Source organism: Mirounga leonina, unplaced genomic scaffold (genome assembly GCF_011800145.1).
Source record: "Mirounga leonina isolate KUSES-001 unplaced genomic scaffold, KU_Mleo_1.0 Mir_175, whole genome shotgun sequence".
Lineage (NCBI taxonomy): Eukaryota > Metazoa > Chordata > Mammalia > Carnivora > Phocidae > Mirounga > Mirounga leonina.
Window position 1 is genome coordinate 22,492,640 of NW_023270453.1, and position 26,864 is coordinate 22,519,503.

The window sequence follows — 26,864 nt, forward strand, 5'->3', positions numbered from 1 at the left end:
AGGCTCCTTGGCTATTAGGTGGCAGGTTTGCCCTCAGGACTGAGTCTTACACCCACAGCTTATTCCTCCTGCCACCGCTGCCCGGTGTGGTGCAGCCCAGTGTGGGGATAGGTTGTGGGGAGACAGCAGCCGTCTCCAGTCCTCACCTGTGTGTTCAGGCGGCTTTTCTCTGAAGGCTGGTTCCTTGGATGGTGCCCATCGCATGACTCAAACCCTCTAGTTGCAATGTCTCCACCCCCCGGGCCTTCGGTCTGCCAGGCACAGGACCGACAGGCTCTTCCCTCTCTTTTGCCCGTTATTTTCTGCTTCCCCTTTGATCTCTGCTCACATGCCCAAGGACCTCAGGACAGGCTGGCCTCTGGGCGGCGTGCTTGGCCCCGCAGACCCTGCCTCCCCGCGGGAATGTCTGCTTCACAGCACCCACGCTGCTGTGGCCTGTTCGCATCTGGGGCAGGTCAGCGAGCGAGGCTGTGCGCCCGCCACTCCCCTTTCTGTCCCGGAGGCCCATCTCTGTCTGGGCGGTGGCCCTGCAGCCTGCGGGACTTGCCTTGCGGTTTCTTGTCCTGTGTGTCTCTGAGATGCTTCATCTGTAAAGCCTTACGTTGTCTTCATTCTCTAAAGGTGTTTTTGCGGGACGTAGAGCTCTGATTCAATGGTTTTTCCTTTCTTCACTGTAAACATTTTGCTCCCGCCTCTCCGGCCTGCGCGGTTTCTGGGGAGAGGCTGCTGGCTGTTGTGTCTTCGTTCCTCCAGAAGGAATGCATTACTTTCCTCTTCTGCTTTGAGGATTTTGTCCTTGTCTTGGTTTTCCGCCTGGCTGTGTGTTTGTGGCTTGTTGTTTCTTCCCCCAGAAGTAGAGTTTAAAGAATTTTGCAGTGACCCCCAAACATCCACCACGTACCAGGTTACTCAATTTTCTTGCACATGTAATTTTTTTTTCCTTGCACATCTTGAGGATAGCACTAACACTGGGAGGGGGCAGAGGAACATGGCATTAGCTCCAGTGAAGGCGCAGGGTTTTGGTTCATCATCCATCCACCCACCCTGGGAACCCGGGGATCCAGAGCAGACCTTGGCAGGCCCACAGATAGTGTGAGCCCAACAAGAGAAGCATGCGTGGTGGTGACCCTGAGGGGAATCTCTGAGCTCTGTGGCTAGGGAGGGGCGGAGGCTCAGCGTGGCGGGGGACAGGGGGAGGGATCAGCTGTGCGAAGGCAGGTAGCAGTTCCCCTGAGAAAGTCCGGGTGCATGGAGAGGACGCGCAGGTGGGGACAGCGCCCTCAGCCCAGGCTTTGTGGGAGGAGCTACAGCTGAAGGAGGGGTTGTGTTCTGGAAGACCTCACATCTTCTATAAAGGAGGTGCGATGTTTGCTTCCTACATTGAAGATAATTATCTGATAGCAACCTGGGAATCTTCACTGGTTTTGTTCCTAAGAGCTTCACGGTCACACTTATTTGCTTTTCCATTTGAAGGTATGGATGACAAGAATGCGACGAAGTTGAATGAGCTCATTCAGGCCGGGTAAGTGGGGCTTGCCTGTGGAGCACACTCTCACTTTGGGGCACTTGGGGGCTTCTCTGAAGCTCAGACCTGGAGGCTCGTGGTTCTCTTCCCTTTTCTCAACAAGGTCCGTAAGGTGCCGAACTCCCCAGAGTTCAAGCAGATTGCCGCTCAGAGCCCTGGGAGAGCAGGGGGGCTGCACCCGGGCTGCTCCCCATCTCCTTCTTCCCATGGGTCCCCTGGCGGGGTGGCAGCACCCACTCAGCCTTCGCCGCCTCTCGTTCCCTCCCCATCCCCATCCCCTCCTCTGCCAGAGCAGGCCCTCGCTCCCGCCTTCCTGTTGCCCTTCTGGTCCCGTTCTTGCGCTGTGCCCACCGAGGCTCCGCGCCCCTTGAGGCAAGGACGGGTGTGACGCCGTCTGCCGTCGAGGTTCTCCCGCTTGCTCTGCCCCGACCGCAGTGACCGTTCCTGTGGCAGAGATGGCCTGTGATGCGTGCCTTGTGCCCCATTCTTCTGTTGTCCCAATGGAACTTTGGTTTGCCCACTGGCCCCCATTTCAGAGTTGGTCCTCGGGGCCTCTTTCACCCTGTCAGCCTCTCTAGTTGGTCCCCGGCCTCCCACCAGGTGTCTGACTCTGGGCGTGGCTCTCCAGCCCTATAATCGCCCGCTCTTCTCTCCTCCCACCCCCCTCTTGGGACCGTCCCAATGCCGTACTTAGCTTCACGCCCCTCTGTGCTCTCCTTGGACTGTGTGAACGCTCCCCAGGGCCTCTCTTACCTTTTCTGGGTGAGGGATCCCAGATCTAACTTGTCCCCCATTTCTGGCCCTGATTTAGAAATCCCGTTACGTCGTAGACCTCTGCTATGTCCCAGCTGGAAGCCTTCAGCAGCTCTTCCTGGGAAGGCCCCCTGACCTCACACTCTCAGGGTCCCTCTTGGCCATGTCCCGCTCCTCTCCCCGGTCAGCCCTCTGCTGTTCTTGTTTGGTCCCCCAGCCACGCTGCTGCACTGCCCGGACCTTCCCCTATTAAACAGTCTGCGGGTTCTGTGTGTGCGGCCTTCTCCCCCGCTCCCCTCGGGCATGGCCCTCGTTGATGGCTGCCATGTCTCTCCCATCCGTCTCACCAGAGCTCGTGTACTCTCCCCGGATCTCTGCTCCTTGTCCTGGATGGACCCACCGGCCCTCCCAGGCCCCTCCTGGTCGAAGGCTAGTTGGCCTCTGCGACGTCTGCAGGGCATGGCCTTCTTGCATCTCTGGTTGCTTTTCTCCCTCAGCCTGGTGTTGGATGGCCTGCACACCCTTGTCCCTCAGGCATGAGTTCCTGACAGCTGGGGCTGGCTGTGTGGTTTCTGCTCTGGCTCCGTCCACTGTCCTCCCTTACAGATGCTCCTGTTGGGTTCCCGGGGTTGACTTCTGTGAACTGCCCCCGTTTGGAAGCAGGTGTGGTGGTAATGCGGATGCGTGTATCAGCGCCATGTGAAAAGAGCAGTGATTCACCCCATCTGCAGGGGAGCAGGCAGCCTTCACCACTGTGTCTTTGGGCAGGTGGAGCCTCCTGGAGGTTTGTGGATAAGCTCAAGAGCAAGTGACTCGTCACAGCACCCTGCCCCCCACTCACCTGTTGCAGCCTCAGCGTCTTGCCTTCTTCCCACCCTCACACAGGCCCTGTGGCTTTGGGGTCGAAGCTGAGTTTGTGGGCTCTCTGGGTGACGTGCATGCCTCTGGGGCAACTTTGTAGAGAAGGTGGAGGGTCCTTGGCGGAAGCGGTTTCTGGTGTTAGTGTCTCCCCCACCGGCGGGAGAGCTGCCCCATGAGTTGGAGGGCTTTCCCTGGATGCGATCTGGGGGGAAGTCTTCTTCACCTTTTATTTCACTTGCCCCAGACTGGTTCTTTGTGCTCAAGGGCGTCGGGGACTGGTTTGATGGAAAAACTGTGAGTTTGCTTGGCTTTGTCTTAGTCTCATTGTGAGAGGCAGCACAGAGAGGAGGGTGGCCTCCTGGGTTTCTGGAAGGACACGTGGGTCTGTCTCACGGGTGATCAGGTGTGGGGAAGGTATGTTGGTAAGTGTGAAAGTGTTCTCATGGTCGGTTTTAGGGGCTGGCAGAGATTGGAGAGGCCCTGAGCTGGGGGTCAGAGGGGCGCGTAAACTCCCACATACCACCACGTCCCCACAGTCTCAGTGAGGAGCCATCCTAGTAAAGCCGGGAAGCGACGTGACTGTTAGGATGGTTCTGAACAAGCAAGGATCCAGGAGGACCATCTACATCTCCTGTTTGCTTTGAGTATTTAGTACCGTGCTTTTGGGATAGCCCGTGACCAGTAAACATCCATGTGTCTGGACCGATAGGATCAGTGATCGGGTGACTGTGTGGGGAACCAGAAAGAACGTTCCCGTGCCACATTCCCCACAGTTTGTATAGATACCCGGCCTGCAATAACTCCTCTGTCCCTCGGCTGTGGGCTGTGCACAGGGACTTCTGAAGAGGGCCACGTGGGGAGGCAGGAAGGAGCCAGACAGACGTGACCTCAGCCCCACAGCATCAAAGTCGAGGCCAACGGGGCAGGTCTGGTTGAGAGCGGGGGGAGGCATCTGTTCTCCCGACACGAATCCACAGACATGGGGTTGCAGCCAGAGTCACGTTGCAGCTCTTTCCCTGGCTGTCCTGGCGTGTAACAGCCGTGTGGGAGAGCTCACAGGGCCTAGGTGCCCGCTCTCCAGACACCGCCCCCCAGATCATGAAGGGGGGTAAGTGTTACCGCTTGTGCCACCTTGCGTGGCTCAGGGTAAGGAGAAAGGCCGACGGGAGTGGTATCGTTTCTCACAATCGTGGGTGGAGAGGTCTCAGAGCATCGTCCGCAAAGGAGTTTGCAAACAGCGGGAGCGCAGTGTGAATGTCCTCTGACCCCACAGTGCCACTTCTGGGAGGCCATTAGGCCAGTGGCGAGCCACCTTTGTGAAGGTGCACATCCCAGCGTCACTCATGCTGGCAGGACGTGCCCAGAGAGAAGCCTGTTTCTGGCGGGATGTGGGGGTTCTGCTCTCTTTGGAAGCGAGACAGGTGGGTGTGTGTGGCCGTGTGGCCACAGCGGGGAGGCTCAGTGCGTAGCTCCCGCCTCACACCAGGGCTCTCTGGGGGTGGCAGGCACGCGGGGCACCCCGTTCTTCACACTGATCTTCTGTTATTTGAGTATCTAACAAGCGTGCTTCTGTCCTGTTAGAGGAGTTCCACACTGGGAAAGGGCATTCTTTTTTATTAGCTTTAAGTTGCTCTGACCATGTTTGCTCTATGCGGCGTTATTTATGAAAATGCGTGTTATCTGTATTCCTGGCAGCAGAAATACGACACTTGTGGCTTAAGTCTTGGGGCCTCATGACGAGTGGGTGCAGTCGCTGCCTGGAGGCAAAACTGTGTAGGAGCCCTCGGAGGGTCGTGGGGTGAGGGAGACGCCAGTGCCGGCCCTGAGACCTCAGGCGCGGGACAGCTGGAAGCCAGGTCCAGTACAGGGCCCGGGGCGGGCTCGAGAGGTGTCCACACAAAGGCTGGGCGCCTTGGGCTCCTGCTTCCCTGCTCCTTCCTCCAGCCTCGTGTCTATCGCGGGCAGGGGCCGGCCCTCATGTCTGTTGCAGGCTGGGAGCTCATGTCTGTCACGGGCTGGGGGCTCATGTCTGTCGCGGGTCGGCCCTCATGTCTGTCGCGGGCTGGGGGCCGGCCCTCATGTCTGTCGTGGGCTGGGGGCTCATGTCTGTCACAGGCTGGGGGCCGGCCCTCCTGTCTGTCGCGGGCTGGGGGCTCATGTCTGTTGCGGGCTGGGGGCCGGCCCTCATGTGTGTCGCGGGCTGGGGGCTCATGTGTGTCGCGGGCTGGGGGCTCGGGACAGTCGCCAAGATGCAGCCATGGGCGCAGGCTGCGCGCCCTACTGGGACTAGGGTTTCTGACTGCCGTAGCCCTCTGCCGCCCCACCCTGGACACTCCCTCCCTTGACCGGGTGACGGGTTCTTCCTCGGATGCCGCCCCAGCCCTGAGCCTCCACAGAGTCTGTGAGTCGTGTGTCTGTCACGTGTGACCGGGCAGCCCGGCACTCCTTCGGGCACTGTGAGCGCTGACCTGCCAGGCCTCGGACCAGCCCATAGCTCCAGGATGGCCAGGGGCCGGGGCCTGGTCAGTTGGGGCTCCAGGGAGCCCCCTCCCAGACCAGGTGGAGAAGCACGGTGACGCCGTGTGCAGGCCGCTCCTGTGTCTGCTTTGACCAGTGCGACTGAGAAGCACGATGGTTACTCTTCCAGTCTTCCAGAAAAATTCATCGTGAAAAAGTTGAAGTGTCAGAAAGGTAGAAACAGCAGTATAACAGACCCGATCTCCCCTTCACCTGGATTTACCAAGGGAGGAGCCACCCGAAGTTGGTGCTCATGTGCACCAGTTCTGGGGGCTCGGGGAGGGTGGTCCTGTGTGCGTGCGCGTGCACGTGTGTGTTTGTGTGTGCGTGGTGTTATTTGTCTTCTTGTGCTTTAATTTCTCTTCCTCCCCTGCTAGACCGGGGACTTGTCTGGCCTGCGGTACGGGCCGCTGTCCATAATGAGCTGTGAGCAGGTGCCTTCGGGACGTGTGTGTGCACGGCAGGACAGGACATAACAGTAGGACACAGCATCCTGTGTCCGCTGTTACAGGCTCCTGCAGGATAGTGTCCCTGCCCCGGGAGTCCTCCGTGCTACTCCTCCTCCCCAGCAATGTCTGCATAGGTGCCTTTTCCAGAATGTCACTGAGAGGGCATCACCCAGCAGACAACCTTTTCACACGGCCTTGTCCATCACCCCCAGACTCCCTCATGCTGCCCCTTCGCGGTCCCTGCCTACGGCCAGCCACAGCAGCCCCTCAGCTGCTCTGTGTGCCCTGTCGCCCTGCCTCTCCCAGAACGCTGTCCACATGGGGTCACGCCACAGGTGGCCTTCTGAGGTTGGCATTCTCCACACAGTGGTGTTTATCTGTCCCCCAGTGAGGAACACGGGCTGTTCCACAGAAGGAGCCACTCTAAACCTCCAGGTGTTCGTTCCATGTCACCCGGGCAGATCCGCAGGTGAGCGCGTGCTGGCTTCGTAGAGAGCTGCCCGCGGCTTTCCAGGGAGAGTCCCAGTCACTGCCCACACTCTCCACGCTCAGCGCTCAGTCTGTTTTGAGCCACCCTCATGGGTGGGAGGTGGTATCTCCTCGTGGTGTCGGTCTGTATTTCCCTGGTGACTGGCTACATTGAGCATCTTTCTTGTGCATGTCGCCCATCTGTCTCTCTCTGGTGACTCCTCAAATCTTGTGCCTGTTTCTTTATCACGGAGTTGAGAAAGTTCTTGAAGTGCTGTAGACACCAGTCTTCTGTTGGATAGGCGATCAGCAGTGTGTTCTCCTGGCCTCTGGCTTGTCCTGCTTTCCTAATGCCTGTCACAGGGTGGAGGTACTCAGTCTGACTTCAGCATCACCTCCAGGAACTCTTTGTCTAGCTCCAAGTCACAGTGGTGCTCCATGTCTCCTTGTGAAAGTTTTAAGGTTTGATATTTACCTCTGTCATCTATGATTTGCAGTTCATGCTGTGGTTCGTTTTTGTGGCCTGTGGGCGTCTGTTGAAAGTCCTGTCCTTCCTCCACTGGTGCTTTTGCACCGTCGTGTGAGCCAGCGGGCCGTACTGTGTGGGTCTGTCTCCAGGTTTCCCTCCTGTTCCACTGATGGATGTGTACAGTCTTCCACCAGCCAATACTGGTTTCCAAGAACAAAGCCAGTGGCCCATAAAGGTGAAGCAGAGTTGGGGGAAGTCAGTGCGGTGCTCGTGGGAAACAGCTCCTGTATTTAGGGCTGTGGAGGATTGATTCAGCTAACTTCCCATCCGTCCTTCCTCAGTGAACTGAATGTCTTTTCGTCGTAGAGCTATAGGACTCGGGAGCAGACGGACTGAGGAGAGCCCTGAGGTCACCTCTCACTACGACGGTCACAGGCCAGCAGCATAGAGTTAGCAAAGGCTTACTGGGCTCATCACGTGACTTTGCAGAAAGGAGAAAAGACCTCTCGTAGCAGAAAGGAAAACCAGACTCTCATGCGCATAGAGGAACTAGTCTGTTGTCTGTTTTGTCAAAGCAGCGACGGTGGGGGCGTTGCATGCAGTCCTCCATGTGACCCTCGATCAGAGGTCAAAGTGTGAGCCTTCTGCAGACGGTGCCTCTTAAAGCCCCGTGCACTGGTGGCACGCCTGGCCTGGCAGTCGTCCTGCTGTGGCTCAGCTCCAGGGCGGGCTTGAGGCCGGGAGACACGGACCACATCCCTGACTGTGGCCAGGCCCACGAGGCCTTCTGTCTGTGAGCAAGAGCAGAGCTTTGCCTCGTCAGGCTCTAGCCTCAGGACACTCGTAGGAAGGACTTGCATTTGGGAGAAAAGAAAAGGGATTGTGATCTCAGGATGTCTTCTGGTTATACAAAAGGGGCTGCTCAATTTCACTTAAAAACACCTAAAAAAAAAGGAAGTCACAAAAGAGCAGTTTAACGGAAAACGTAATCATCACAAACACAGGTGCCCGGTGGCGCGCCCCCCCCCCCCCCCCGCCCCACTCTGTGTTGTTGGTTTGGCACAAATGCAACAAGAAGTGATGGGCAGTGAGCCTCACCGGCCCAGAGCCGTTGCCAGAGACCGGCTGGGACCGAGCCCACCTTTCCCTTTCACACCCCCACAGCAGCACGTAGCCGCCTCTGCTCCGCGAGGCCGGGGTGGCTATGCCTCAGGTGTTTGCCCAATAGAGCGGGGTGCGCGTTCCACACACACACACTCGGCCCTCTGGACCACGCCGCCTGACGCAGTGGCGGGAGTGGGTCTCCTGGGGTCCCCTGGTCACTTTGACAGCCTACCCGTAGCTCAGCGCTGCTCACAGTGCCCGTGTCCGAGTCCCTGCACAGTACTTGGGCGCGTGCGTGCAATGGCAGCTGCCGTGGAGGCGTTGCCGCTGGAATCCCATGAGACCGGCTGCCGCAGCCTGATCCTGCCCCGCGTCGCACCGCCCTGCTTGGCCTTCTAAACACCCTCTGGGGGCCACGGTGAAATCCGCTGTCTGGGGGGGTCCGAGCTGCTTCCCTTCCAAGGAGGAGGGGTGTGCAGCTTTGTTTCCTTGGAGTGAAAGTTGTGTCTGGGACCACCCGAGGCCGGCCAGCGCACACCCAGGGCTCGTCTTCCCGGCGGCGCGCAGGCACAGTGGTCTCCAGTTTTAGGCAGTACTATTTCAGAATGATCCGTCCTACAGCTCCGTGAAGCATACACAGATGCGGTCGTATACAAACGTCCAGTGATACAAACCCTAACCTAGCCACCTGTCCCCGTTCCCCTCCAGAAGTAACCATGGACACAAATTTCATGTGTATATTTGACTTTTTTTCTCAGGGACTTTATGTGCATAAATATATGAATGCAAATTTAAGCATGTACATTTATATGATTTTTTTCACATACTTGGAATCATACCACGCATTCTGTATTGCATTCTGCATGCATTTTGTAACTTTATCGCCGAGGTTGTCTTAGAAACAAAATGGCCGGGACAGAGCAGCTCTCTCCTGGAGGGGTCACAACATTCCAAGAATTGGTTATAAAAGCAATATACCATATGCTAGAGCTTTTTAGAGAATATAAACCTGTATTTGTAGCCACTGGGTAGCTTGGCCAGAGCCTTTCCTGTGACTTCTTGGGGTTCTGCGGAGATTTTGTATCAGAAGCGCTGGCCTGGACGCACCATTCATGACTTCTGTTCCAAACAGAGCAAGGGCCGCAGCATCCCTCGAGGTCCCCCAATCTTCCAGAGTTGTCTTGACTTCACTGTCATGTTTCAAAACAGCCAGCCTTTTTTGAGTATATGCGAAGCATCCGAGTGTGTGTTGGTTTTTCGGGGGGTTTTTTTGTTTGTTTTTTTAAGATTTTTATTGATTTAGTTGACAGAGAATGAGAGAGAGAGGGAACACAAGCAGGGGCGGAGGGAGAGGGAGAAGCAGGTTCCCTGCTGAGCGGAGAGCCCGATGTGGGACTCGATCCCAGGACCCGGGGATCATGACCTGAGCCAAAAGCAGACGCTTCACCCACTGAGCCAGAGAGGCGCCTCACCAAGTGTGTTTTTTGAAAGGAGCTCTTTTTGTGCTGTTCTGTTCATCAGTTACAGGGAAATTCTTCATTTTGTGTTATTTTAACATTATATAAGTTCTGGCTATGGCACTGTTCACACAGAGTGTTATCCCCAGCTGTGACAGATCCGGGGCCTGCCTGAGGTGCGTTTCGGAGAGCGCGAGCAAGTGGCACTGTGTCTAAGGGCTGTGAGTGGCGACTGTTCTTTGGGCCGCGCCGGTGTGGCTGACAGAGGGACCACAGAGAGTTGCGGATGGGGAGTGGTGGCCACCTTGAGGGGGGCTCACACCTGCTCTTGAGGGACCCTGAGGAGGAGGAGGAGAGAAGGGCGTGCATTTGACGTCTGACAGGCTTCTGCACAGTGGGCTTTCCGGGGATGGACAGCAGCTGGTGCCACACCACCTGCCAGGCTGGAGGTCGGGCATGCTTCCTGTGAAGGGCCGGGGTCCTCTTTGCAGTGCGAGGCATGGGCAGGAAAACAGTGGGACCTCCAGAATCGCGGTGTGGTCTCACCGTGTGCAGCTGCCTGTGACCTTGGGAGCTTCGTGAGGACCCTCAGCCAGGGCCCTCGTCTGTCCAAGCTGTCACGGGCCCTTCTGTATGTGCTCGGCGGGGAGCGGCCGTTCAGTGAGAGGCCTCACTGTTTCCCTCAAACTCTTCCTAGGGCCACCACCGTGCGCTACAAAGGGAGAAACCTGCGGATCAAAGCGCCTATGTGCCGTGCGCTGAAGAAGCTCTGTGACCCGGACGGTATGTGATCTCGGAGGTGGGGCTGCTCCCTGTGGCGATGGAGAAGCCGAGCTGGAAGTGTCTCCCAGTGGCTCCGAGTCTCCTTCATCTGCTCTTGCCCATTGGCAGCACCTGGACTCGAAACCCCTTGTCACAGCAGTGTGTCCCCTTAGGAGATCAAGTTTAGCTCAGAAGCCACAGCCTTTTCAGACAAAGTGCCCGCTGGTGTCACAGGCAGGTCTCTGGTGGCCTCTTGTGGCCTGGTCCGTGGCTCTGGCTCGCAAATGCACACGCGGCCATGTTGGCGTTCTTTCAGAGCACGGGCCTCTGCAGCCTTGCCTGCCAGCCTTGCTTTCACACACAGCTTGCCCAGAGCTCCTCGTTGATTCTGTTAGTTGTGTGTCCAAGCCCGTGGCATTCTGCATCGAGGTTCACGTGTGCCAGGCTCTCACGGCCCCTTCTTGTCACAGGCTTGAGTGACGAAGAGGACCAGAAGCCAGTGCGCCTGCCCCTGAAGGTCCCGGTTGAGCTGCAGCCAAGGAACAACCATGCCTGGGCCCGCGTGCAGAGCCTGGCCCAGAACCCGAGGCTCAGGTAACGTGGCCTTTGGCATCTCGGGGGAGAGGTGGGGTTCCCCCTGGGCACTGACAGCACATGGGGGAGTGGCCTCAGACCTGGGGGTCCTGGAAGCGTCGAGGTACAGTTCCACACCTGGCAGGGGCTCTCGGGCCAAGCACGGAAGACAAAGACATGTGGTTAGCAGGTTGGTGGCGACAGAATCTTTCCCCTCAAAACCCCTTCCACGGCTGTCTTAGTATCTCTCTGAAGATTTGTGTCTGACGTAGATACAGGGCATCACTGTGAGTGTGGACCGTTTTTCATTTAGACATTAGACCTCTTTTTTGATTGAGGTAGAATTCTCCTAACCTACAATTAACTGTTAACTCGTTTTAGGGTGTCCGACTCAGGGCACTGAGTACCTTCACACGGTGTTGTGGGATTGTCCCCCCTCTCTGGCTCTAGGACATTTCATTACCCCAAAACCTGGTACCCACCACGCCTTCACCCTCCCCCCACCCCCACCCCCCAGCCTCCGCTGCCAGTTAGATATGCCCGTTGTTCACGGTTCTCGTAAGGGGAACGGTACAGCTTTCGGTCTGCTGCCTGGCTGCTCGCACTGAGCCTGACACTCCATCTGTGTCAGGACTTCTTGCTGCCACATGGATTTAAACTCTCTTGCTATTCATTCAGGCTGGCCAGGCCTAGCTTCCTGGATCCAAAGGGCGCTAACAGAGTAGTGTGGTAGGTTGTAGCACGGTCCACATCCCGGGAGAGAGCTCGTACAACCTGTAAAGGGGACGTGAGATATACATGAATCTAGTGCTCTCCATTTAAAGGGCTAGTTTTTAAGAAAAGGACTCAGTGGCCCTGCAGGACACCATGCCTCCGGGCCCTCCTTTGACGCCCCTTCCGCAGTCCGTGGCCTCATCTTGTCTTGCGGCCACAGCCTCGTACTCCTCAGGAGGGTCTCTCCCCTGTAACAGCCGCCCTGTCCTGCCTGTGGTCTCTCTGCAGGATGATTGTGGAGCTCCACCGGAAGGTCTCCAGCCTCATTGAGTTCCTGAAACAGAAGTGGGCGCTCCACGAAGTGAGGGTCGTATCCTTTTCCTACTGACGCAGCCTCGCCCACACTCTGCAGCTCCTGCTGCCTGAGGACGCGGCCTCGCGTCTCCGTCCTCCGAGTGCACGGGGCCCCGTGGGCGGTGCAGAATGGGCCCTGAACCGCTACAGCACAAGCGGCCACTGTCTGGCCTCTGTGGCAGGGCTGGGGGGCGAGCAGAGCATCCCTGCCAGCAGGTTGAGTAAAACAAGCAAGGACACAGCCCCAGGCTTCTTGTGTCCTTGGCTGCCTGCCAGCCTACGTCCCCGCCAGGAGGGTGCCTGTTGGGTGTGCCATCGGTGAAGGAGGAAGTGGCCGGCTCACGCCCTTCCCGTGGCCTGGCGGCGCTCAGCGGGGCCTGCTCCTGCGGCTGCTCCTTGACTGCGCTCTCAGCGGAAGACGCTCGAGGACCGGCAGCTGCAGCACTCGCGATCAGAGCCGTCGCAGGAGAAGGTGGCGCTGCACCTGTTCCCAGGAGAGAGTTGCACGCTCACGCCCCTGCCGGGGGTGGCCCGTGTCGTGCACTCCAAAGCCTTCTGCACCGTGCACTGGCAGGAGGGCGGCAGGTGCAGGCAGAGCTCCAGGGATGCCCACACGTTGCCTCCGGCCCAGATCCTGGGCATCCAGAGCGGGCAGGGCACGGCTAGGGGCCAGGTGAAGTGTCCACGGGGTGGTGCCGAGGGCAGGGGCCCGGGACGTCCCCCTCCTTCCACCGACGCCTCACAGAGCTCTGGAGAGAGTTCCCCTGAAAGTGCCCCTGGGGAGGGGGCCACCCTGAGCCTCAGCAGCCTAGACACTCCTGACAGGCTGCCCCCGGGGCTCCAAGATGCCGGGGGACGGCTTGAGAAGACCCCCAGGGCTGCTCCTGCAGAGGGCAGGGACGGCCCAGCCCTAGAGCCTGGGGATGTGACGTGCGCCTGCAGCCAGCTGCCGGAGCTGGAAGATGAGCTCTCCCTCCTTGACCCCTTTCCGCGCTACATGAAGTCCTGTCAGGACCTCATCATCCCCGAGCAGTGCCGCTGTGCAGACTTGCGGCCCTCAGGGTGCACCTCCCCAGAGACCCGCGTCCCCAGCAGTGCAGAGGTGGCTGACCTTGCCCGGGCTGGGTCGCTATCCCCTGTCCGTGCCCTACCGGGTCCAGAGCCTCAGCCCAGCCCTGGGCTTCAGCCGGATGTTTGCACTAAAGACTCAGCAGACGCCCCTGCAGAGGAGCCGCAGGAGAAGGTGAATCCCTCGGATCCCCTGCCTCAGGGACAGCCTGCTGCCAAGCCTCCGAAGGATGTCCCTGCCAGCCGGCTAGCCCAGCAGCTCCGTGAGGAGGGCTGGAACCTGCAGACCTCTGAAAGCCTTACGCTGGCCGAAGTCTACCTCATGATGGGCAAACCGAACAAGCTGCAGCTGGAGTATGACTGGCTTGCTGTGCTGGGCCCTGAGGGCCAGGCCCCTGGTGGGCAGGCCCAGGGCCCCCGCACCGGCTCCCCGCCCTCCACCTTCCACAAGCAGCGCCTCCTCAGCTGCCTCCTGAAGCTCATCTCCACCGAGGTCAACCCCAGGCTGGTGAGTGTGGGTTGAGGCACAGCCCTGCTGGCATTCCGAGGTGGGCAGCTGGGTCCTGGGGGGAGAGAGGCGGGGACCCGGGTGACTGGGCAGGACACGTGTCCTTCCCTCGAGCCGGGCTTTGTGGAGAGGGCCCAGCTTGCTGCAGACACAGGCCCTGTCCTCCGTGGCTCACACAAGGCTCCAAACACCACAGTGACCAAGAAGTCATCCCTTATCAGGCTTCATGATGACGCTGAGCCGTCCCTGCTGGCCAGGGGGAGCATGCAGAGGCGATGTGGTCGCCATGGCCAGGAGCCAGGCAGGAACCTCACAGATTGCAGAGGAGGAAATGGAAGGGTCGTTGGTGCTTGAGAGTGGCCGTCCTGGGAGCATGGTGGCACAGCTTCCAAGGAGGGAGTGGAGTGAGAAGGGGACGGACGGGGTGCCAGGACAGCGCTCGGGCTGGGTGAAGGGCTCTGGGGCTCCTCAGGGGGCTCCGTGGTGGGTGGTCCCTAAGCCTGGGGAGTGGCTGTTACTCCGTCCTGGAGCATCTGGTCCGCAGACACGGGGCGGAGGATGCCACTGGCGAGAGAAAACCCAGTGGACTTTCTGGGGTGCGAGAGAACTGAGTCTAAAGCAGGGGCTCCTGAGGTGCAGTGTGTGCTGCGTGCTTGGGAACGCGGGGATTCACCAGTTCCAGGAGCAGCAGCCCAGGGATCGGAATGTGGGGGCTAAGAGGGAGTGGAGCCTGGGGACAGAAGGGGCTGTGGGGACCCTGTGGACCCATGAGTGCTGAGTCACGTCTGCACAGCACAGCTTCTGCTTCTCCTGGACAGACAGCCCTCCATGTGCGCCCTGCACGGCTCCTCCACCCTCTTCCCTGGCCGCATCCCTGCGCAGCTTTTGCCGAGGAGAGGGTGCCCGGTAGAGCGCACGTGCGGGGACGAGCGTGAGTACTGCGGGAGAGGTGGCTCCCACGGGGTGGTGGGACCTGGGTGGAGACTGCAGGGGCCGAGGGGGAGGCCCGAGCGGGAGCAGTGGCCTTTAGAGGTAGTGCTCTGGAGGCTGGTGCCCTGCGGGCAGGCATGGGCAGCGCTGGGGCGAATGGACAGATGATGTGTTTAGAGTGAGGCTCCTGGAGGGGAGAAGACTGGAGGGACAGGAGCATGTCTAGCGTTCCGGGGAGGGGGCCAAGGGAGGTCAGCTCCCGAGGAGCCCGTGACAGCAGGGTACGTAGGCCCTGGCCTTGGCCTTGGCCTTGGCCTTGACTGGGAGAGGACTGTGGGGTGGCTTGAGAGTACTGCAGAGGACTCAGAGCAGGGCGCTCAGAGCCACGGCCTGGAGTGGGGCTCTGCATCGCCGGGGGACTCGTGAGAGATCCACGTTCTCTGCCCCCCGCCGCAGCTGATTGTGATGTAGCTCAGCTGTGAGAACCATTGGGTAGAGGCCGGAGCTGAGCTTGGAGCCTCTGCGTGAAAGGCTGGCTGGTCCTGCGGGCCCCCCACAGTGGCGGAGCGCTGCTGAGCCACTGCGGCCCACACCCAGTCCTCTGGCCAAGCAGGACCTTGGCAAGAGGTGGCTGGGCATGCAGGGGCGCGGTTGGATGGTGAGACTGAATAATAAGCTAAGCAGGAGGGAACAGAGCAGGGTGAGGGGTGGGCAGGGGTCCCACAGAAAGGAAAAGGAGGGTCAGGATTGGCAGGGTTGTGCCAAAAGCAGAGGAAGGGGGTTCCCTTATTTCACAGGAAGGTTGGCCCTGGTGGCCCCAGAGAGTGGGTGCTGGGGAGATTGAGGAGGGGGGTCACCAGGGTAAGGATGGAGGTGAGGTGGAAGGGGTGTCTCTGTGGCGGGGACCCTGGCACTGAGCACAGCCTGAGCCTGGGCCGCAGAACCCCTGAGATTGGCATCCTGACTCAGCAGAGGGCTCCTCGGCTGTGACTGTTTTAATTCTAGAAATTAAATCTGTATTTCCTTCCTCTGACTCACAATCGGGAGAGGCCACTGCGGTTGTCTTAGGCAGGCTTTTTACAAAGACGAGTTCGTGTCCCCACCATGCAGCAACCCCCCTGGCCTTCCCGTGTCCCCGCCTGCTTTCACCACGTGATGGGATTGCCTGTCGTGCCACCTGCAGGCCGCGAAGCCAGGAGGGAGAATGGTTGTTCCCCAGAGGCCCCACCTGCCTGGTGGCGGTTAAAAGTGGCGTGCTGCCTGCCAAGTGACATCAGGAATGCTGACCTTTGCCTCGGGGGATATGTGATCTCTGAGCCCGTTGGAGCTCCTCATGCCTCCAGCTCTGGGCCCCGCTCCCTGAACCATCGTTCGCAGGCTGAGTCTGGCTTTTGCTGTGGCCCGTTTCTGTCCCAGGCTCCAGAAGGGAACACCAGCTCCACGGCTTCAGTGAGGCCCACCCAGGAGGAGCAGTCGGCTACGCCCCCAGGAAAGGTGGTGACTGTCAGCTCCCGGAGCCCCCGCTGCCCGCGCAGCCAGACTGCCCTCCGCAACAGCAAGACCTTCTCTCCCAGCTCCACGCCTTGTTCCTCAGGTGAGGCTCGGCCATCCTGCCTGTCTTTCAGTGCGTGGGGGCTGTGCCGGAGCTGAGGGCACAGGATGCCCGACACCTGGCCCCACTCAGTGGGTCACTGTCGCGCCGATGGTGTGTCGGAACGGAAATGCCCACCTCTCGTGGGGAGGGTGAGCGCTGGGCCTGTCACATAAGGCTTTGGGTCCTGGGGTACTGGAGCCATTCGGAAACATGGGGTGGCCCTTGCTAGTTTGGTCACCTTGGGGGATCTTTGTGAGGTCAGTGGAAGCCTTCGTAACATGCTGGATCGGGGGCTGAAAGCCTGAGAAGGGACTGTCTCCTTTTATGTTTGAAGAGTCAGGCCCGCAGGTAAGGGATTCCCCAGCCGTTTCCCGCAGTCTTGGAAGGAAAGGTGGGCTGACCTGCCAGTCTGAACTGTTGGTCCTTTGTCCAAGTTGTAGCCGGGGAATAACTTCCTTGCAGGGTCATTCCTTGGGTTTTCTGGTACCTGAGACGGCAGGGGTTGAGGACTGGCATGTCCTTCGTGTGCTGAGCCTGGGAGACCTCCACGCCAGGCGTGAAGGGCTGCGTTACCATCCCTGTGGTGCGTGCTCTCATTGCAGGACCCTGGCCATCCTGGTCGTCTTGAACGTCCTGCACCAGCAGGCGTCTCTGCGTCAGGGCCACGTGCCTCATACAAGAAGCAGTCCCGCATCTGTCCTTAATCTGACCCACGCAGGTGCGGTCACGTTTTCACTGAACAGATCTAGTGTCCTGTGTGTTAACAGTTCTAGAGTTGTTGTTTTTTTTTTTAAGATCTATTTATTTGAGAGAGAGAGAGAGAGTATGAGCAGGAGGGGCATAGGGAGAGGGAGAGGGAGAGAGAATCTCAAGCAAGTTCCAGCACGGGGCCCAACGTGGGCCTTAGTCCCACGACCCCAAGATCATGACCTGAGCCAAAATCGAGTCAGACACTCAACCGACTGTGCCACCCAGGTGCCCCGGGTTATTTTCTGTTCCGAGCGTGTCACCAGCTTTATGTGTTCTCTGTGTGGTGAATAGCCTTCCTGTGGAATGAGTGCTGTGCAGGGGGCCTCCGGGTAACTGAGCCTGGATCAGGTGTCTGTGCAGATCAGGGCTCAGGTAGCGATGGTACTCCTTCCTGCCCTCCACTCTGACTTCAAATTTTTGTAATTTTATGCGGTCTTTACCATCCTTTCTCTTTCTGAATGGAGGATGTTTCTAGACCAAGACACTTGCAGTGCCAGAGTCCGAACTGGTGCTCAGAGGGCCTGAGTTTAATTTCACGGCTTTGCAAATAAAAACTAAGGAAAAGGGGGCCTGCCCCTACATGGATTGAGGGTGTATGCAGCGGCACCTACAGTAATGAAGGCAGAGTCTCAGAACAGTGGCTCCAAGATAAAACATTTTCTGTCCCTTTATGTCTGGGCTGTCCTTGGTACAGTAGAGATTTAGAACGGGGACTGGCCGACCGCAGCCCACAGCCTGCTCGTCAGGACGGCCACGCTCCAGCTGCAGAGCCCAGGGCAGCAGGGCCTGGAAGGCCCACCAGCCAGGCAGCTACTCTCTGGCTCTTTAAAGAGAAAGCTTGCTGACCTCTGGTCTATGCTAGGTGGTCTGGAAGGTTCTTCCAGCTGTCACGTGTCCTCGCAGGCCTATCTGCCCTTCCCACTGGGGATCAAAGTGGCAGAGTGCTGCTGTGCTCTCAGAGCCATGATTCACTTACGGTGGGAACTGCAGCTTCAGGGAGAAGGATAGGAAGGCAGGGTTTGGGGACTGAAATCTAGGAAATGCTTTTTAAGCAAACAGAATCAGCTGTCCCTGTTTCTTCCGGTTTTCCTCCGGAGAGAGCAGCTGTGTTCGCGCTGGTGATGCTGCCCGGTGAGTGGTGTGTTCGCGGTCCCTTGGCTTCTAGGTCTGAGAAACCCGCCAAGACCCCTGCTGGTGGCGGGCCCCTCCAGTACAGGTAGCAGTGACTCAGACGGCGGCCTTTTTGCTGTCCCGACCACTCTGCCGCCCAACAGCCGCCACGGGAAGCTCTATTCTCCCAGTAAAGAAACCGAACTGACTTTCCGTCAGCACCTAAACTCCATCAGTGTAAGTTGGGGGGGGGGGCGGGGCGTGCCATGCTGCCGGTGGGGGGCCCTGCGTCTAGGGGCACGCTCTCACGCCCGCGCTGTCTCCTTGCAGATGCAGTCGGATTTCTTCTTGCCGAAGCCCAGGAAGTTGCGGAACCGGCACCTGCGGAAGCCCCTGGTGGTCCAGGTCAGGGCACCAGCGTGCGTCTGTGCCGCAGGGAGTCCTCGGCCCCTCCTTCCTTCTTATGCAGAGGACACACAGAGTAGTGACGGGGCCCTGACTGTTTCCTGAAATAACGAGAATCTTGGCACAGCATGTAAACCACTTGTAAAAAAGACAGGCAGTCCCGGGGATTCAAGTCCCACGTGTCCCGCTTTAGGATATATTTGAGGACTCTCGGAGCTGCTATTTATAAATATGCAGCTCGCAGAGGCAATTGACAAGGTAGATGGAGTGGCCAGAGGCCAGACTCTCCTGAGCTCACAGCACTGAAGGCCAGAGGCCCCGTGGAAGTCGTCTGCAGACCCAAGGGCACAGCCTGAGAGTGAGAGGCCTGCGAGTGCGGGTGAGGCGGGAATTCTGTAAGGAGTCCAAGCTTAGAAATGTATGGATGTGGGTTGTTTGGCGATAAACATACAGGTCTCTGTTCGTCTTGCTAGTCTCTCAGAAATCTCTTCCTCTCTTGAGTTTAATTGATGTAGAAGAGAGATTGCATGGCAGGTCTCAGGCAGGGCAGTGCACAGCAGTCCTCCCCTTAATCTCGGTTCTGCTTCCCGTGGTCTGTAGCCGAGGTCAGCAGGAAGCGGGTGATTCTCCGGACACGTCATCAGAGGGTCAGCAGTACGTCATGTGCCTGCATCACTTGCTCACGGGGGCAGAGACGAGGGAGACCTTGTTGACGGAACTTTTGTTTCAGCATATAGATTTTATTATCGATTGTGGTTGTTAGATTGTTACCTGCCTAACTTACAAATTAAACTTTGTCACAGTTACGTCCCTGTAGGAAAACAATAGTATGTGTAGGGCTGATGTCATCTGCAGTTTGAGGCATCCACGGGGGTCTTGGGACACGTGCCCTGCAGATTCGGGGATTGCTGTATTCTAGGTCCCAAGTTTTGTGTGCGCGTGCACAGGCCGAGTCCTCACCGGCACAGTTGGTGAAGTACGGAATCCGCCCTGGCTGGACAGTGGTTCTGTGGCTCTGTGGCTCTTCGGCTCTTGGTCTGGGGTTGCGAGCCTGCATGGCCCATGGTGGTGGTGTTTGTTTAGCTTTGTAACAGCTTGATTATCAATGCGTGAGTCACGTAGTCCGAAGGTCTAAAGGGCTTGCAGGTAGAGCAGCCATCTCTGCTGTCTGATCCAGGACATTTCCGTCTCTCCACAAGGGAAGCCCGTAGCCATCTCCTCAGATGCACCCCTGCCCGGGGCAAGCACTGTCTGCACTCAGGCTCTCTGTCCCTGGGGATTGGGCTCTTCTGAGCATTTCACATGAATGGAACCACACATAGTATGTGGTCTTCTGCGTTTACTGTTTTGATAGAAAGTGTCAGTGGTACACAGCCCTTCGTTTCCCTGCTGCTTTCCCAGCAGCAGGACGGGATGGCAGCCCGCGACCAAGCCTTGCACTTCCTGCTGCCCTTCCAGATGGTGCGCGTCCGCAGCTCCTTGCCGTGTGACCGGGTCACCCCGCTGCCTCCTGGCACCCGAACAGACCTGCTGGCCCTCCGTGTTGTTGGCGACCCAGTAGCACCCCCTCCTCTCTTCTCTGTGCTGACCCCGAGGGGTCACCCCGCTGCCTCTTGGCACCCGAACAGACCTGCTGGCCCTCCCGTGTCATTGGCGACCCAGTAGCACCCCCTCCTCTCTGCTCTGTGCTGACCCCGAGGGGCAAGGAGACATCCTTCGCCCGTTAGCAGAGAATGCACCTTGCACCCAGAGCCGGGAGTGTCTAATGATGTGGCAGATACTTTGTGTTAATGTTTTATTTCTACGACCGTGCCAGCAGTTTCCATAATTCCCTGTGAGGTGGCAGCTGCCACACTGGCCCTGCATGACTCAGAACCAGGAGACCGGGGCCCATGAGCAGGGAGGGCGGGCACTGCACCAGCGATGGGTTGGAGTGCCTCACGCCCTTAGCTCGTCCATCTTGCCAGGAGCCGCTTTATTTCTTTTGCCACAAGCTCGAAGGGGCCCAGATCTGGGGGTGTGTCTCGTAAGAGTCCATGCCCAGTGTTTATGATGGACGTACAGCACTGGGAGGGCGTTCTGAGTTAGCACTGGGCCATCCTGACATCCCTCCAGCGTTCCCTATGGAAGGGTTGACTACTTTGGGTTCTTTTCAGAGAGGCCCAGTGTTCAGGGCTCGGGGTCCACAGGCACAGCTGTCCTCAGTGTCCTCGAGCCAGAGCCCCCATCTGGACACGCTCAGCTCCCTCTCACCTGGAATGTCCTTTATGGCCCGTCACCGGTTTCCTGAGTGATTGCTGGCACTGGGGTCTTCCCGTCATCTGATTATCGACATTCTTCTCTCCACAGAGAACACTGCTTCCTCGACCGTCTGAGCACCAGTCCCACAACGTCTGTTCCTTTTCCATCCTATCCAATTCCTCCGTGACTGGTAAGCACCTGGGCTCCTTGGGTAACTGTTCACGCCTTTCCTGTGCGTGGCCCTGTCTTCGGGAACGGCAGATGTTGGTGTCCTCGGCTCTTTGCAGGACATCCCGAGCATCCCTTTGTCCCTTCTGTCCACAAAGCCTGAGTGTGCTGGGCCCGGGCCACGGAGGGGCAGGCGCGGACGCCTGGTGGGTGGTGGTGTGTGGGCAGGTCTGTGGTGTGGGAGAGGCCCTGGCTCTGGGAAGTACGCTGTCTCACACAGTGGGCACGGCTGAGTGACACGCGCGCCACGTAGGCACTGTGAGCGTCGACGGCTTCTCATGCTCGCTCTCAGCTGCAGGAAGTCTGGTGGGGGCTGCAGCGGCAGAGTCCTGGTGCAGGATTTGCGGCTCCGCCTGCCACTCAGGTCAGGCGCACCCCCCCCTCCAAAAGGCCCCCCGTGGTGTGGCGTGAGGACTGCGGCCTTCCAGCAGCTCCGGCAAGCGTGGTGGTGCTATGTCCCCGGGGGCCGGGACTTTCTCCTCGTCGGGGCCTGTCTGACCTGGGACTTCCCAAGTCGGCTTCTGACAAGGCTCAGTTCCCGTGACTGTGACTTGAAAGGAAACGCTCCACGGCCCCTGTTGTGCGTTCGGAGGGTGCGGGCTGATGCATCTGCTTCTGCTCTTTCCCCGCAGGGAGAGGCTCGTTCAGGCCCATCCATTCTTCCCTGACCAAAGCAGCCCTGTCTCGGCCGATTGTGCCCAAGGTCCTTCCACCCCCGGCCACGGGCCACCTGGCCAGTAAGTTTCTGTTACCAGCACGACAGACACCACGGGAGGGTTCCGAGCGAGCTTTCTGTTCGCCTCCAAGCCTGTGTGTCCTGTTACCGTTCAGAGAGAACACGAGAGCCTTTGTCCTTGCTTGGAAATGAGGTGTGAGGCAGAGGCTGTTTCATGAGCCCCTTGGGGCCTGTCAGGGTGTCCCTGGAACTCAGGTTCGAAATGTCCTTCCTGTCGCCAGGTGCTATTGACTTAGCAGCTAAAAGTGCCGGCATCATCCCTGGGAGCCCCCTCCCTGTCTTGGACGCTGAGGGCTTGTCCGGCATCTCTCCGCTGTCTTCAGATGAGGTGACTCCCACCGTCCCAGGTCAGGACTCCACCAGCACCCACCAGAATGGAGATTCCATCCCCGCTGTCAGGGTAAGTATGTTTAGCATGGCTTTTCCACATCCCCGCCACCTTCTGGGACAGGTCAGTCACTTTCCAGAGGGGTGGGTGCCGAGGCCATGGGACTGAGGTCATGCTGGACTCCAGTTCTGCCTGAGGAGGTGATGGGCCCTGAGAGGCTCTAGGAGAGTGCCTGGACCAGGGAGGCTGTGGCGTTGGGTGAGCGCCGTGTGGCCCCGAGGGGAGAGCCATGGACGGACGCAGTGGGACAGGCTTGCTGTGATGCTGAGGCAGGCACGGAGCTTTGTCTCCCTGCAGACGTCACTCAGTTCGTGAAGTAGCTTTGGCCGCACCGGCGGGCAGTACACTCCGTGCCTCCCTGACCCGCACACCTCTGACCCCCCTGCCCCCCATGCTTAGGCTCTGCTGGGACTGGGGTTGCTCTTTGAACGGACAGCCGCACTTGTGGGGACTTGGTGACCTAACCCTGACAGCAGTAACCTCCTGGCTCTCTGGCTGCTAGGAGCCTGTAGGCCTGGGGCCCACTGGCTTTCCTCGTGTTGTTGTAGGGCACGAGCGACCCATTCATCACTGTCCCCTCGAGGCCTGAGCAGGAGCCGGTGACGGACGGTTTCCAGGTAGAGGGTGCTCTTGGCTGTGGAGCAGTGCAGCTGCCCCGGGACCCCCTCTATGCCAGGCCCCCCACCCTCGTGGTCTTCCCGTGGCCCTAGCCTCACTCCCTTGGACTGCCAGGTGGTGGCAAGAACACACATCCCTCAAGGCCCCGCAGCGCCGTTCTTCCACCGACCTTGCCTAGACAAACACATAGCTCCCATCTGAGGCTTCCTGCCCCTTCCTAAGGCAGCCTATTTCAGACGCGCTCCTGGAAGGACTGTTTGGGGCCAGAGGGATGGAAGTCGTCAGCCGTAGTGCTCCCGGGCGCTCTTCTGTCCGGATTACCAGCTGTCCCACCGGCTGTGGAGGCAGGGCCAGCCGCCCCCCTCCCTGGCCGCCGCCCCCCTCGGCCTGGGCCCTCCAAGGCTGCCATGACTAGCGTGGCTTCAGGAGAAGTAAATCCACTGAGTGTGTATCTTGCAGAGCAGGGAGACTCCCAGTGGTGCCCCAGTGACCCCACAGGGAGAGGTGGTGTGGTGTTCTCATTTCTCTGTCGAATCGCCTGTCACTCAGTCACTGCCGTGTGGGGCTGAGGCCAATTTTCCATTCCGTGTTCCTGATCATCTGTTGTGTCCCCCCCACCCCCCATCCAGGGCTCACCCGTGCTGTCCTTATCCGAGCTGTCCAAGGCTCCTCTCCACAACGGGCCCCCCGCACCCCTGCCTGTGCCGGAGGGCTCCAGCAGCCGCCTGTCCCCACCCAACGTCTCCGCGCTGCTGGACATCTCCCTGCCCGGGCCGCCCGAGGACGTGCTCTCACAGGGCGAGCCCGCCACACACATCAGCGACTCCATCATTGAGATTGCCATCAGCTCCGGCCAGTACGGTGAGGGCCCGTGGGGTTCTGACTTCCCGCCAGGGTGTCTGCACACTTGCTGGGCACCCCCCTGTCCAGCGTTCCCTCTTGAGTGTGGAGCATCTGCCGCCTGTGGGGTGCTGCCCATCCTGGCAGGGGGCAGCCCCAGCAGATGAGGAGCAGATGGGTACTGTGGCTCTTCACGGCCTCGAGGACAGAGAGCAGGCCCGCCAGGCCTCTGCAGCCCACGGCTCAGATGGGGCCTTTTTCTGCTTGGTTCTGAATCTGGGTGGACAGCTTGAGGTCGTGCGGGTCCTGGCAGTGGGGGTGGACTGGGACCTATGGGGGCTTTGGCCTCACGGGCTCTGTGGGACGGCACTCGCTGGTCTGCTTTGGGCTGTGGATTCACAGAGAACTCAGCGCTCCCCTTCGCACCTTACTTCTGTTGGTGACATGGGGACGTGCGCACTGGTGTGTGCTGGTGTGGTTGGTGTCGGCGCCAGCAAGAGCGTTGGGGGTGCACGGGGTCTGCCGCATCAGCATAGTTGCGGCCACTGCCATTCCCTGAGGTGGGCACATGGCCCCTGCCTCCACAGGCCCCCTCTGCAGGGCAGTCCCATTTGTCCTCCATGGGCCCCCCACACATATCCAGTGCTTGTGCCACTCTGCTGATTTCTGGGTGGCAGGTGGGGGAAATGGGGTGCCGTTCACCCACCACGCCATCTCTGATCCCGCGTTTCGGTTGACAGGTGAGGGAGTTTCTCTTTCTCCAGCAAAACTGAATGGCAGTGACAGCTCCAAGAGTCTTCCCTCCCCATCCAGCAGCCCCCAGCCCGATTGGATCGCCTCCCCGACCCATGACCCCCAGTGGTGCCCCAGTGACCCCACAGACTCATCGCTCAGCAGCTTGTTTGGTGAGTGGAGGGCGCAGCAGGGCATGGGCGGGCTCCCCGTGGCGCACCTGGGTGGGGACTGGAGTCTGAAGTCCCAGCAGAGCTGCTGGGTTCAGGGTTTATCCCAAGTCAGTCACACGGTGGGGGAGGGGGGCGCCGAGGCCTCTGGCGTGCACGTCACTGAGCTTGCGTGAACATGGACACCCACGTGACACTCAGCCCGGGCTGAGATGGGCCCATGTCCGCACTCAGTCTCCCGTGCCCTTCTCCGGGCTGCCCGCTCTCCGGCTCCTGCCTGCTCGGGCTTTCTGCTCTTGCCATTGGCGGTGGGGTAGAAGACGGCTCTTCGAGCTCTCAGCTCCCTCTTCCCATCCTCAGTCTGGTGTCCTGAAGCAGATGTTCCCGCTGTCTCATGGCGTGGACGGGCGCCCCTCCCCGGGCACCAGGTGTTCATGTGGTGGGAGGGCTGCCAGGGACAGCCACACCGGCCTCAGTGGCCTGTGCGGGGCGAGCTCCTGTGGCACGTGTGGGATCAGCGCACCCAGCATTCTTTAGAGGGTAGCCGGGGTGCGTGTGTGGTGGGGGATGCTGGCAGCCCTAAAAAGGGGTGGTTTTACACATGAGCCTGGTTGGCACCCATGTGGGCACCACACCTGGAGACCCAGATTGATGCGGGAGGTCTGGGTGGTGCCAGGGAGGCAGCACCGACGAGGGTTTGCTGAGATGGAAGTCACATAGAACAGTGCAGGTGTCTGCAAAGTCAAATAGAAATTATGAGAAATCGGAACCACCTCATACGGAGGTGAGGGTGGTGACCCGGCAGTGGGATGAGGCAGGGCTCCCGGGAGTACGAAGCCGACTCTCACGTGCTGCACGGAAAACTCCCCGGGGCTCTCCATGTGAGAGAGGCCAGGGACCACACAACAACTCCATCCAAAGCCCTGTGGCTGCATGAGCGTACGGGTAGATGCCTGGAAGGGGCCTGGCAGGGCCATCCACACGCAGCCTGCGGGGTCCTCCACTTGGACTGGACTAGGCAAGCCGGTCTCAGGATGTCTTCTCCTTTTGGCAGCAAGCTTCATCTCCCCAGAGAAGAGCCGGAAGATGCTGCCAACTCCTGCAGGGACCCACAGCGGCACCTCCCTGCTGGGCCCCAGCTTGCTGGATGGGAACTCGAGAGACTCGTTTGTGTCCCGGTCCCTGGCTGATGTTGCTGAGGTAGGCGCGTGGCCTTAGCTCCGACTTGACCAGCAGCCCGCCTTCTGGAGGTGGCCGGATGCCTCGGGCGGGACCCTTGTGTTCTTAGGACTCGGAGTTCTCCTGACCAGGGAAGCTCTGGCCGCCCTGGGCCAGAATTCTTTCCCGCGTGGCGGCAGATGAGGGACGTGAGGTAACAGCTCCGCGCTGGAGGCCTCGGAACCTGGAAAGCCCTGGAGTCGGGTGGACTGCGGGGCCTATGCTGGTGGCCAGCACAGGCCTTGGGTCTCTTCTCCCCTTCAGCAGCTGCGTGACCTGGGGCAGGTAGTGCCTCGGTTTCCTGGTCTGTCCAGGGCTGCTGCTGATTTTCAAGGAGGACGTGGCCATTGTGGGTGGTACGTCCTCCGTGCTGCCGCCAGACGGGCAGGGAGGCCTTCCAGCCGCATCTCCCTATGTGGTGGCATGAGGCTGCCGCCCGCTGAGCTAAAAAGTGGCTCGGGGTGGTGGCGGACTGTTGATGTGGAGGCGAGACTCGGTCTGTGATGCCTCTCGCTGTTTGTCCACTCGGAGCCGCCCAGGCCTCCACCCCACGAGGAGCGAGTGTGTTGGGGAGCAAGTAGGACTCGCGAGGACAGGGGCACAGAGCGCAGCGCTCTGAGAGAGACGGAGGTGGAGCATGTGCGTAAGAGGGAAAGGATTCTCCATAGAGAACCCCACCCCCTCGGGTGGGCCTAGTTCTGTTGTCAGAGGCCTGGAGCAGCATCCCGCAAATACTGCTTCCCTGGGACGTGCCGGTGTTGGTGGGTCTCTCTCAGATTTCGTAGTCAGATTCCCCACGGGGCCCTGGATCAAACAGAGCTCACCGCTCTTTCCCACGGACATCTCAGCTTCTCCTTATCTTGACTGGCATCTCATGGGGAGGCTTTGGAGAATTCTGAGCTGAGCGGTGACGTGACTAGAAATTCTACCGAAATAGAGACACAGACCAAGAAGCAGCAGCATACGCCCTCCTTGCATGCTGCAATGTGTCTCAGACCACTCATGGCTCTGATGTCACACAAGAAGCCCATCTTTCCTCTTCGTGCATGTGGGTGTGGGTGTGTATGCTTACAAACCCTCGGCTTCTATGCAGATGGGCCTGCCACACATACCTGGAGACAGCTTCTCAGGACCCTGCTGTTCTGGGCAGTCTCCAGGGCAACGGAAGCAGTACCTGGGGCTGTTACAAGTGCAGACTCGTGGGCCCACCCCAGGTCCACCCCATACCCACCCCAGGTCCACCCCAGGCTCACCCCAGATTCACCCTGGCCCACTCCAGGTTCACCCCATGCCCACACCAGGTCCACCCCAGGCTCACCCCA

At 59.3% G+C, this 26,864-nt stretch overlaps 1 protein-coding gene across 5 annotated transcripts in view; it reads left to right on the top strand.

Moving 5' to 3' along the window:
* The window catches only part of CRAMP1 (cramped chromatin regulator homolog 1), a 58,202-nt gene that overhangs the window by 26,164 nt on the left and 5,174 nt on the right, over window positions 1–26,864 (top strand). For 3 of the 5 annotated variants that reach the window (XM_035021906.1, XM_035021907.1, XM_035021903.1), the window contains 15 exons: window positions 1,474–1,522; window positions 10,301–10,386; window positions 10,836–10,959; window positions 11,941–12,022; window positions 12,419–13,582; window positions 15,929–16,106; window positions 18,022–18,203; window positions 18,297–18,371; window positions 20,721–20,802; window positions 21,473–21,577; window positions 21,798–21,976; window positions 22,513–22,581; window positions 23,212–23,443; window positions 24,163–24,327; window positions 25,379–25,524. In XM_035021906.1, the coding sequence (XP_034877797.1) occupies window positions 1,474–1,522; window positions 10,301–10,386; window positions 10,836–10,959; window positions 11,941–12,022; window positions 12,419–13,582; window positions 15,929–16,106; window positions 18,022–18,203; window positions 18,297–18,371; window positions 20,721–20,802; window positions 21,473–21,577; window positions 21,798–21,976; window positions 22,513–22,581; window positions 23,212–23,443; window positions 24,163–24,327; window positions 25,379–25,524 (2,918 nt within the window). The remainder of the gene's footprint in view (window positions 1–1,473; window positions 1,523–10,300; window positions 10,387–10,835; window positions 10,960–11,940; window positions 12,023–12,418; window positions 13,583–15,928; window positions 16,107–18,021; window positions 18,204–18,296; window positions 18,372–20,720; window positions 20,803–21,472; window positions 21,578–21,797; window positions 21,977–22,512; window positions 22,582–23,211; window positions 23,444–24,162; window positions 24,328–25,378; window positions 25,525–26,864) is intronic. The other 2 variants (XM_035021904.1, XM_035021905.1) reach the window with 2 other exon arrangements.